General features: G+C 39.7%; 1 protein-coding gene across 1 annotated transcript in view; it reads right to left on the reverse strand.

Moving 5' to 3' along the window:
• Window positions 1-9,454: 9,454 nt before the first annotated feature.
• CEP152 (centrosomal protein 152) overlaps window positions 9,455-12,828 on the reverse strand; it is a 46,968-nt gene continuing 43,594 nt past the window's right edge. The window contains exons 26-28 of the mRNA XM_026648304.1: window positions 11,876-12,032; window positions 11,064-11,167; window positions 9,455-10,806 (exon numbers count right to left, since the gene is read on the reverse strand). Coding sequence (XP_026504089.1) covers window positions 9,755-10,806; window positions 11,064-11,167; window positions 11,876-12,032 — 1,313 coding nt within the window. The 3' untranslated portion in view covers window positions 9,455-9,754. The remainder of the gene's footprint in view (window positions 10,807-11,063; window positions 11,168-11,875; window positions 12,033-12,828) is intronic.

Here is a 12,828-nt window from a genome sequence, read left to right on the forward strand (position 1 = left end):
CAGTAGAGGAACCTGGGCCCATCCTCTACTCCAGGCTCCAACTCAGGGACCCTCTAGGCAGCAGCCAAGTTCTATTCCCTTCTGAACCTTGCTGCCTTTCCCTGAGCCTCTTCTGTACCTTCTGGCTCTCCCCCCTCCTCTGGGTTTGCCAGCCCAAATGCCCTCCTCCCTGGGAATAACTGTAGGCTACCTGTCTCTGTAGCTTCCAAACACACCTCCTTTTCCCCTGGGAGTGACTGTACCCTACTTCCTGCAGCCCCCTTCCTGTTGCTTTATAGGCCCAGCCCAGCTCCTCCCCCAGGTGGACTTCATTAGCAAATTAAGCCTTAGCACCCCCTGACTTTCCTCCAGGTCCAGCTTATAGGTAAATTGGTCTAGTTTACCCCTTCCAGCCTTGTGTAGGGTGGGCACCCCATCACAGGGGGAAGATATGTTTGTATTGATTAAAAAAAAATCTCATAGACTAACACTTCACGAATTGTAAATAAAAGTGTTGAAACAGTTTTTAACTTTGTGAACTCTTGTCCATACCAAAAAAAATACCACATTACTTCAGACGACTAAGAACAGAGGTTGAGCAGGCACACAGTCAACAGAGGAAGTGTCATCCGACACCCACAAGGGAGAGCCAAGGAAAAATACTCATGGGCAGGAGATGCCTGAAAGGGAAAAACATTTTTGAATATATAGCACAGCAGACTTTTTCCACTCCTGTCCCTCAGGAGTAAAGCCATAAGGAAAAGGAAGCCTAATTTATTGATGGAAAGGTGGAGATTATAAATAAATTGAATCGGTGGGTGCCCCTTCAAGTTGAGAGGAACATTGAGAGGCTGCAATCTGCACTCAGATTACAATAAAATGTAGAGATAGCAGAATTTCCCACTCTTCGGTGGCCGTGAAAGGATTCACTGGGCATTAAGGGCCTAATACAAAGATCACTAAGGTCAATGAAAGTCTTTCCATTGACTTCAATGGGCTTTGGATCATCCCCTATCTTCATTATGGAGTACCTTACCCTACACAGCCCTTTTATCTTACATCCGAGGTGCTCCTGAAAATGACATCAGGTTGAGGCTAGTGAATTCTGGAGAATTAGAGATGCCCTAGCACAGAAGTGGGGTACTCTTTGGCCAACGAACAGATCGTTCCTCGCTTTCTGGACATTATGGTCTAGGCTAGTGGTTCCCAAAACTTTTCCAGACCTTGACCCCCAACCCAAGAATCATTTCCCACCTAGCGGGGTTCCCTGTCCTATTTAATTATATGGTTACAACACCCCTGACTGGGAACCCATGGTCTAAGTCTTAGAGTCTAAGAGGATGAAAATATACTTTAAAACAAATACTCAGATAACTCTTCACACAGCTTCTTATATGCAAGATACTTATTCCTCCTTTGAAGCTGCTGCAATTTAGCTGGTAAATAATGAGTTTTCAGAATTAGCACGTGGGTCAAGCTGCTTGTTTACTTGAGACCTATGGATCAATGGACTAACTCAGATTTTGAAAATTTAATAGGTACTAAAATATGTGCCTCGCTATTTGAGTCCAAAAGGCCTACTCTAGAACGGTGGCGCCAACATTTTCATGTTTTAGTTCTTTAACATAGTTAAAGACAAACAATATCTGTAATGCACTCAGAATTTGCTTCCTTTAATAGTTTGATATAGTTTATGTCGATGCCCTGTTCTGCAAAAGCTTTCAATACTGAACTGATCTCTATGCTCTCGAACGCTTTTTCATAGGTGATGAAGGCAATACATAAAAGGGAATTTGTATTCCCTTGAGCGTTCCAATAGCTGGTTTATGGTGAAAATATGGTCCATTGTGCTGAAATTCCTTCGAAAGCCTGCCTGCTCTCTCGGCTGCTGCTCATCCAGACTGCGAGAGTCAGTTTGTTATTATTTTGGTGAACAGCTTGTAGACATGTGAGAGCAGGCATATTGGACTATAGTTCTTTAGATCTTCACGATTGCCCTTCTTGTACAGCAAAATGGTGTTGGACTCCTTCCAGCTTGATGGTATCTTCTGCATTTCCAAGTAATGGCTAAATCTCTGAGCAAGGGTTTTCCAAAGGTCTTGGCCTCCAATTCTTATTTCAATTGTCAGTCCATCTTTACCTGGGGATTTTCCTTCCTTCATTTGGTGAACTGCATGTCGAACTTCGCTGACAAGGACTGAGAGCACATGCTCGTTGGTCTGTTGAAGTGTTGGTACTGGGACATTTATCTGAGACACGAACAGTTCGGTGTAGAAATCTTTGCAGACCGCTTCCATCCCTGTTTTGTCAATTACTGGTTTTCCCGTCTCTGTTATTCAGCGCCATTATTGTTGACCTGTACAGCGTCAATTCCCTTTTGCATTTTTTGAGGCTTCTACGATCTTCAGCCGTCTTTAAGAGCCTTTCATTTTGGTACTTCTCAAAGTCCTCCTTTAGTCGTCGTCTTATCAACTTGCAGAGGAGGGAGTACTCCAGTTTGTCACTATCATTTCGCTTCATATTCCTCCACTTCTCTAGCAAGTTCCGCGTTTCCTTAGAGATTCTTCACTTTGCTATTTTTGGTCTTTCTTTCTCAGCTAATTTCATGCATTGCCTCAATTTATCAGTGAAGTTTTTATAATCCTCATTGCAGCTATCTTTAAGACTCCAGTCTTCCTTGGAAATGTTCACTTTCAAGATTGCCTCATCAAATATTTTTGGCCGCTGTCTCTGATTTGCCATCTGTAGCGCTTTCTTCTCCACCTTTTCATTGAAGTTGAGCCGTGCTCTGAACAAGCGATGGTCACTACCGGTGTTAAAGGACGGTGCTACTGAGATGTCTTGTACAATGCGCCACTTATACCATTAACATGCAATTAAAATCAAAAGGAACACCCGAATCTGCCTCTCCCTTCCAGCAGCCCTGCACTGTGCCCAGAATGATTAGCAGCAAAGGAATAACAATAGAGGAAGCACTTTTACGTAAGCAATATTGTCAGTAGTGTGTAGTATTATTCCCTGTAATAGTAAAGTTACAGTTTTCCTCATCACCACATCAGCCATTGGATGGTTCAAGGAAATCGGATCGTTGAACGTAAATACGTTTTTAGATTTCTCTTAACATATTCACCTTTGGTGCAGTGCTTACAAAGGCACATTATACAGCGAAAACAATTGCATGAGCATTTAAAAACTGTTTTCCCCACCTGTTGTGTAAGTGGAATCAAAGAACACAGAGGCTTTGAGGGGTTGCTAGGATAGTTGCTGTCCACAGTCTGGCTCCTCTGAAACTGCAAGAAGGAATGAGAGTTTCAGTGGCCTTGGCAAACACTGGGAAATTTTAGCAAAAATTTCCTATTGGTGCTACCACCAGTTTAGCTCTATCTGGCGGTAGCAACAGCGAGCACGCTAATGTAAACAAAGTGCTGGCATCTGGCTGTGTTCTAAGCACCATGTTGTGTGGAGCTACTCTCAGCAGTAAGCTGACACTGTGCTTAAAAAGCTAACAGGTGCCTGAAGCCCCTGCTACACTGATTCCATCCCCTTCCCCTCTTGCTGCCAGCAGTGGAGCTGACTGGTTGTAGCAATAGTAGTTATTTATTATTACTTTAATATTCTGATGTAGACACACCCTGATACATATGGTGTTGCTACACACAGCCATCAGGAAGAAATGGTTTTCTTTTGCATTGAAATAGGATCTCAAAAAATCCTTGGTAATCTGCATTGTGCTTTTTATTTTGCTTCTTTAGGACTTGGTTAGAAGGGTTGGATGGATTTTTAAGGCTTATTTTCCTTCCCTCCCCTGTTCATTCCTACTTTAGGAATATCAGGGACATAAAGTCCATTCTTTCCTGGGTTTTGGTGGAAAACATGATAGGAGTTTCACCAAAATATGCGGTGAGCTTTCACACCTCAATTACAGGTGCAGGAGTGTTGAACTATTAGCAAAGGCGTCCTTTTGGTGAAGTGGTTATTAGGCGTTGGAGTAAAACTGGCATTACCAAAACCCAGCGCATTTTCATCTCTCTGATTAGATGTCCCTTCCCTTCTCAACTGCTTAGTTCTCAATGTCTTGTGATGCCAATCTCACATGTAACCCAGTCACCAGAGCATACAACACCAGCATTTCTAAACAAACAAAAGGAGTTTGTTTGTATAAAGGCACAAGCCCATTTCCCCCTTCCCCCTTTATAGGTCATCTTTAAAAGAAAAACAGAATACATATCCTGACATGCCTGCAAACCAAGAACAGGGGATCAGATATGGTAATAAAACCAGGACAAGAGGAGTACATATACAACCTATGGACACAATAAGCCATTCATGCAGCTTTCAAGATTCTGGAAACAATTTCTTCTGAGGAGAATAAAATGGTTATTTTAATTCACCTGTTTCATTTAAAAATACTGCAGTTGTTTATTAGGCCTTTGTTGCACACTGCTTTACTGCATGTTACATCATCAGAGACTTAGGAAGGAACCACTCCTGGTGAGGTGTAAAAATAAATGCAGACCTAGACATCTTCAATATTGTCACAGAAGCTCTTGTCTCTCTTTGCCTGCTGGAGGGGACCATGTTTAGTGTAAGACTAGGCACCTCTATTAAATAAAGTTTCTACAACTTTTGGCTGCTATTTGAGCCATAGGGCTGTTAACATTAATGATGGCACCATGTGTAGTAGGTAGCACAAAAATTTATATCTCTGGAATTTATCTGCAGATTTTGGCCTCTTAAACCCATGCATACACTCTCACCTTTGATTATTAGCTCTGGTTAAAATAGCACATACGGTAATAGCAGTTTTTAGGTAGACGGCTGTTCTACAGGAAAGAAAAACACCAAGAAACTATGTGAATGGGTTTCACCCAATAGAAAGAAACAAAGTATGGAGGGAAACAAAAATTAATTGCAGACATTTGTTCTTTACAATGCCTTAACTCACCATCTTAAGTCCATTGTGATGAATTGTTTCATACAATGCATCCTATAGAAAACCACTAGAGGGGAGTAAAGTAACATAAAAATGCAACTACTTCATCTCAAACTCAGCTTTGCTGTACAAATTGCAATTGCACAAGCTAATAGCTATAGTAAAACCAGAGTGTTCAAGAATTGCATTTGCTTTACAATCAAAAGTGGAGTTGATTAGACAATTACAATATTGCTGTCCCCTCTTACTATGTTGCAAGGCTGACAGGGAACATTTGTCATCTGGACAAAGCCATAACACTGAAGATGGCATTTAGCCAAAACATTTGGCAAAAGAGGTGCGTTTCTTTAATTTCTTTAAGTGTTGACAAGGTTTAGAGGGAAGCATGCTGAGTGGGGCTACCATGAGCAGAGGAAAAGCTCTCAGCTCTCACGCTGATCACTGCTCCTGTGGCTCTCTGCCTCACTGTCTGAAATCTACACAATAGGATAACATCTACCCAAGTAGTGAGGGTGGGGAGGATTCATTAACAATGAAGCTAAAAAGGGCTCTGCATGCACGGAGCATTATCGGGCAGAAAGCACTGAGTTAAGTCTCACTACATCACAAGTATTGCTGGTGTAGCATGACACTTTCAGGTTACCGCAATTTCTACTGTAACTCACTGACACCAGCAGAGATGAGGCAGATGGTACAGTGATGAATCAGGCCTCACTTCAGAGCAGAAGATAGTGTATGAAATAGCAAAGGAACTACTTGAAATACATTTCATTGCGAAGTCTGAATAACCTCCACTGAACAAAGGGAAATAGGAGGATGCAAATTTTAGTGGAATGAGCTTCAACAACCAAAGAAAGCTCACAAACAAAGTCAGAGTGGCGCTCACAGCGGACTTTAAGGACAAGTGACAAAGAAGGGGGGGACTAAATGATATATATATATAACAACCCATTGTTCCTGGAAAACATGCCTAGAAAGCTTCTAAACAAATTACGTAAATGTGGGTGTGAGATCCCAACAAGTTTACATACTTCACTTACAAGCTTTTCTTTGCAAGGTCTTGTATTAAAGACATTTATGGACGATCCTAAGAACTTTGCACTTAACAATTGTACATGCGGCCCACTTACCTGTATAGACAATTAGCTATTTAAGGCTGGTCAGTTTGTTACATGGATGGGGATATTTCTTAGAACATAGGTCCTGCAGACACGGTATAAAAACGATAAAGCAACTAGAAAGTAAAAGGATTGTGTAGCATAGCACGAATGCCCCACTGCAGTCTGCTACTAGGTTGAAGGGCTTCAGCCATGAATCTTCTTGAACGCAGATGAAGTTAAATAGTATTGAACTGAAACAGTAACAGAACAGCAGAGAATTATTGGCTGTTCTGGCAGAAACAAAGTATTAAACTAAGCAGCAGTCTGAATAAGGAGCTGCTGGCAAAGTCTCTACAGAGCACACCAGAAGGAACACATTCCCATAACAGTAAATGATGAGTTCTTGATTAAGACAAATATGTTCTTTCAGCAGCATATAACCTAGTGGGAGAGGACACATGATAAACTTATTTTGACATTCTCTTTTAGTGGCTGCATGACAAGCCTTCATGCAACTATACAAATCCAACCACAAATTGCAACACTAACCTTCCCAGTCTCCTGGTGTCACTCTCAGTATAGTTCCAGGAGCTGCTACTGTTTTAGTCAGTTATTGCTTCATTCTTGATATTAGAGGAGCAAGGGCCTAGGAATTGCTATTCACAAGGGGGCTTAGATTTGTTGTTGTCCCGGCCCTCACACAGGCTCAAATCCTTACTCATCAGGAAACTCTTGTTGCTGCTTGTTTGGGGCCATCTTCCCTTCAGTCTTCTGTAATGAAGTCTCATTAGGGAGGCTTTAAAATCCCCTTCCAGAGTGGTGTTGGTGATGTCAGTGCAACAAAATATACCATTAACATTGAGTGGGGATTTAGCTGGTTCTCCAGCTACACATACAGTGTTACTGTGCATGAAGATTTTTATAGTTGCTATGGATTAGTAGCTTGTGTCTACTGCTGTGATACTTTATGGGACATTAAATTATTAAAAAGGAGCAGGTTGGTCAATTGATCTCTTAGATTTAATTATCCTTATTTTTATCAAACTGTGAAAGAGAGGACTTGTATCTTACCAATCTACATAAAAAAGCCTTCTACTAGGTAGTGGAGAAAGGCAGCGCATAAGAGGAAATCATTCGCAAACCCAAGACAAAAGGTGCTTCAGTTTGTTAAACAGAGTTTACCTGGTTTCCTCAACACTATCAATCTGCTTTAGCCTGCCATAGCTTGCTTGAAAATTGTTGTGGCAGGAAGGTTGTTTCTGCTCAGTGTAGCTCTTCTTTTAAGCCAGCATTTGATTGAATTTTATCAGCTGTTCAGACTTGAGCTTGATTTGGATCATGTTCATTACTTCAGTTTGAACTGGATTAACGGGGCCTTCAAACAACTGCTTAAGGCAATTTTTAAAAAACTACAAAAAAACTAAAATGCAAGCTGCATATTATATGTCTAAGACTGGTAGCTATATTAATAAAAGGTAATGCAATATGCCCTAGGAAGTTAGAAGTTTTGAAAGGGCATTTAAAAAGCTTTTATGCATCAGAATAGGACTACTGGAAGATTTAAGATTTAGAAAAAGTCTGGATTTGTGTGTTAAGCTTATTACTTCTAGAAAAAAATCATGAGAAAGCCATTTGAACCACCATAGACCAATCTTTTAAACAGTCCTTACTTTAGAACTTTTTGATCAATAATGGGGAAGATGAATTTAGCTGTTTTGTACCACAAATCAGACAGATGCCCAGTTTGTGTGCTCAATTGCTTGTTTTGCAGAACAACTGCATATTAACTTTTATAGACACAGGATTGTCTACATGAGAAAGGTGTTTTGGTATAATCTCAGGTGTGAATTTAAACAGACACAGTTATTCTGTTATAAAGTCTGTGTGGGAACTCTTATTCCAGTATAAGTGTGCCTTTTTCAGCTCAGTTTATTCTGCAAGAGTTAAAGTTAAACCAATAAATAAATAAATAAATAAATAAATAAAAAATAAAAAACCAAAGAAAGAAAAGCCACTCATACTGAAATAAGAGTGTTTAGATGGGAGGGTTATAGAGATATAACTGGTAACACTTTCCCCTGTACTGATGGCTACAGTTATTTCCTCAGATAAAAGCTGGAAATCTGGCCTTAGAGCTTAGCCACTGCTCATGCTGGTTTAGACACAAAAGGTCTCTTGTGGCCTGATCTTGCTCCCATTGAAGATGACGACAAAACTCCACTTTGCATACAGAGGAAATGGGATTGGGTTTATGGATAACATGAAAGGACCACCAAGGATTTCAGAATTCTCATATTAGAGCCCCTGACCTAATTTCAAATCAGGGAGATGTAATGCATATCTGCCATGCCAACTAGCATGAAAGTTAAAATAGCCAATTAAGACATTTTAGTAGAGCAAATTAAAAACAAAAATTTCTAATGAAAAATGTATTTATTTAACCCCGGTCTATTATTCTTTTAAAGTAGACTATATTGCTCATAAAACTTTGTGCAGTTCAAGTTTTAACCCTGAAGACTCAAAAAACAGTCTTAACCATAGCTATATGTTGTGCCATCGTCCTTTTCCCACCCTAGAATAAGCAAATATGAAAGAGATAAAAGTACGCCTAGTGAGCTTGTAACTCAAAAACTTTGAAGAGCAAACACCTCGTGGAAAACTGATTTGCTGGAGAGTGACCTGCTTCTATAGTTCTATTCTCTAATTATTGCAGACATTTATACAGAAAAAGGATGGTTACTTAGATGTTCATCTGTGCCTGCTGTTTATGCCACTCTGCAAGCGAATCCTTGGGTTACAACTGTATTATTAGTCATAGTGGATGTTGTATTGTCACAACAACTTTGGACTTTGTGTGAGAAACAAACAGCAGGAGCAGATGAAGCAAACAGCAAAATTCCTGTTTTCATATAAATATCCCTAGGAAAAAAAACAAATGCAACCCAAAAATTAAAAATATGTTAGAGACAAAATGAGCTAAAGAGAGTGTGTTTCAAAGAAACACAAGCAGGTCTTTAATGGAAGTTATCAAAGCGTCATGAGAAATATTACTAAGTCTTTAGTTTAAATTAAGAGGATAGTCAGTGCTATCTAGGAATAGCTGTGAAATAAAGTTAACCTGCTTTACTGAAAACAAAGCTAAGATCTTTTTCCCAGTCAGAAGTGAACCAGCTTTCACTGTACATATGTTCAAAGAGAAGGCACATGCTTGGAGTTTGATTCAGCGTATAAAAGACTGATAATCATTTTATAAAAACATATGTAAATGTTTATGCTTATAACTTAAATATAAACTGGCGCTTATAGGGATGAAATGCCTGAGCATTTCAAACAGATTCTAAAAAACATCTCTAATGCACACTAAACTTTTATACTGATTGTAAAAGGGACCACAATTGACAGTAGTTTTATTTATATATAAATAAAAATGTAACATTGCACTGCAAACTAATCTTAAAGTACAAAAATAGATTGTTTAAACAAAAAATACACACAACACTTATATAAAATACTGTACACAACTGTGAAAGCCAGATGACCACGGTAAACAAAAGCCTACATCAATATTTCAAGTAATTTTATGATTGTTTTTTCATGTAACAGTCTCAAGTCACATAACATTGAGAGATCACAAAAGGGATAAAACCCACAAGTTTCTAGAACAATAGATTTTCCACACGTCCCAAGTTTGCATTGAAATATATTAGTTTCTTCTAAACTAATGTTTGAAGAATTATTGATGTTAATCCAAGTTAGGAAGTGGGCTATCAAAGCCACTATCTTGCTGAAAAGATTTGGCATCCAGTATCAGTTTCCTTGAATGTTGGTTGTAGCCTTTTCCTATACTCGAATATGGGATTGCATTGCGTTGTTGTGAGACATCAGAATTTGATTTCGTAGAGCTCTTGTATGAATTCTGTCCTGGGTTTACGTTCAGTTGCTCATTACTGTAAAGTATGGCTTCACTTTTTGCACCAAGAATCTTGGCTTTGCTGGTAAATTGCCTACAAAACGTACCAACATTTTCATCTGCATTAGGAAACAAGTTGGTCATAGGAAACTGTTCACAGGCCATATGTTGCTCTTCTGAATTAGAACTCACTTTTTGCACAGGATACAAGAAGGGCATATCACCACTGTCGAAATGCAGACTCCCATTAATTGAACTCCAGTCAGTGGAGCTTCCGTCATCCCTTACTGGAGTTTCTTGAATATCAAACCCCTGAGTTCTCTCAGATGTTGCCTCCCCATATCTATTTGGCTGGTTACATTTAAATTCGTTTAAGACTGGTCTTTGAGTCTGGTTCTCAAACATTACATGAGCTGGCCCAGAGTCAGAAAGGCTATTTATAGAGCTGGGTATATGTGTGTTTCCAAACTTCACCTGAGGAACACACAAGGATGTCTTTTGAAGTGCTGTAGTGCTAGCAGTATTTGTCAGATCTGTGTCTGTATTTAAGACATAGCCATTTCTATGCCTTTCTCCATCTTCAGCAGGACAAAATTCTAACATAGTGTCTCTTGAATTATCAGCTGGCTGTTTAGAAGTGCTCCCGCTACTTTGGATATTTGAAGTCCCTCTTTCATGAAGCCCAGACTGTGTTTCAGCCTCTACTGCATCAAGCTGCTGTCTTAAGTTATAAGGTACACGTTTCTGAACAACTTGATCACTGGCTTTTTTGGCAATACTTTCGCCACATGATTTGCTTTCCATATGGGCTGGCCTAGTTTGATGAATGTGATTTCTTTTTGATTGCTCAACTCCAGTTGGCAGTTCAGAATTTAGTGGCAGGGCTAAGAGAATGGGGGGAGAAAGAAAAAAAGATTAATTTAAGGAAGCATTAAATGTTGGGGAAAAGTCAGTTTATATAAAAAGTTGTCAATACTAGTGCTGTTAAATCAAGTGGTTCATGTTTTTAAGTTACCGCCTATGTAAATGATGGCAAAGCAAACAAAAATTTCCTCCCACTGTCCACCTGCATTTTCACTACTAAATGGATTAAAGCTATAAGAAGGGGAAGGAAGGGAACCAACCCGTCACTCCAACTTACTTGAGTGGGCATTTTTGTTCTGGGGTGTGCTCCGAACAGGTGTTTCAAGCACTTTTGCCATTGTAGCAAGCTTGCTAGCAGCATTCATTATTTTCTTTTCAGCCCTGTTGAGAACCCCAGAATATTTAAAATCAGTAAGTTTTGAAGCTAACTAGCTTTTCCTATTTACCTCAGTTGCCACACAAACACTCCAGAGAAAAAATGTGTTAGAAATTCAAATTACCCTGTCCCTTCAATTAAACCTGAGAAAAGTACCAGTATCTGAGACCCCCTCAGACAAGTCCTCCAGAAAAGCCAGAGGGAGAAATTTTGTTTAATTTTTTCCATTTTTGGTTTTTGTTTAAACATTCCACAACCTTTTAATACTTCAAGCAAGCAAGAAAAGGTACAAGCTCATTTCCCCTCCTTTTACAGGTCACATTTAAAGCCTGATTTAAATTTTGTAAAGCTGCACAATTGCTGTGAAGTCACAACATGAGGTTTTCCTGTTCACCTGTTTACTTGACGGAAACTTTCTGGAGAATCAGGGTACTTGTTGAGAAGGTATTAAGAGAGGCTGCTCAGCTAGTCTCAGTCACAAAGTTCACTGAAGAGGATGCCAGTTGGATTGAAGGACCCACACCAAAGTATGTATTTGATGGAGTTTAAAGCAGACCCAGCTGGGCTTGCGGACCAGCACAACCTCAGAGTAAACAAACAATGGGCAACTAATCGGGGGCTTAATATACGACTTTCTATGTTCTTGTTTATTTCTATTTTCTTCAAGTATATGTGCTATACAATAATTTCGAATAGATCTGTTTGGGACTCACCCTTCGTGTTTCCCATCATCACTGAGAAGCTGCTGAAGACAAATCAAGTAGTATTTGCGCATTTTCCGGGCAGTCTCTTGACGTTCCCTTAAAACCTCTGCTTTAATCATTTCAGCTGCTCTCTCTTTGCTTTCATGGATATAACGAAGCATATCACCTACATAAATGTAATTTCATTAGTATGGAGTGTCAAAAGGAAAAAGGGATTTGAGACAACCTGGTCACGGGGTAGGAAGATTGGGGGTAGAAGTGTTGCAATGGCAGCGTGGCACTCAACAGTAACCACTGCAGTCAAATAAGGAATGGCATTTGATCTAGTCCTCTTCAGCCAAAAAGAGCGTGGTTAAAACACAGGGCCTGGAATGTGGGGATATAAAACAAGGGACAATTAAATGTCCCTGAGGACAAATTCTTTGGTGGGGAAGGCTGTCATTTGCTGAAAATTATAGTGCAGAAGAAACAATAGAGCCCAGTTATTCAACAACACAAAGCAGCCCTTGCTATTTATGATAACAGCTTAAAACAATTTGTATGGGGCTAGATTCTGCCAGCCTCCCTCATGTTGAGTAGTATTGTACTGTAAGAGGAGCCTCATTGCCATGTAATCATGTACTACAAAGTAAGTGAGGCTGGCAGCATCAGGCCCATACTTGTTGCAACGAGTTTTTATAGGATTAAATGATAATTCAACTTCTTGCATTCTCTCTATTAAAACAACTAACATGTACCAGGAGAGCATACAATGTGAGGTATGAGAGTGTGATCTTAAGAGACACTTCGGTGCAAGGAGAGAACATAGATGTCTTTCATATATTATACATATATTTGTGTTATTTGGGAAGGGAAAGGTGAAAAGGAGCAAATAACTCCAATATTTCACTAGGCAGCAAATTTCACTCCTCAGCAGACTGTCAGAAATCTGACACTGGTTTGGATTCTTGCATGAACTGGCT

This window comes from Terrapene carolina, unplaced genomic scaffold, assembly GCF_002925995.2.
Source record: "Terrapene carolina triunguis isolate 2854851 unplaced genomic scaffold, T_m_triunguis-2.0 Scaffold67, whole genome shotgun sequence".
NCBI lineage: Eukaryota > Metazoa > Chordata > Testudines > Emydidae > Terrapene > Terrapene triunguis.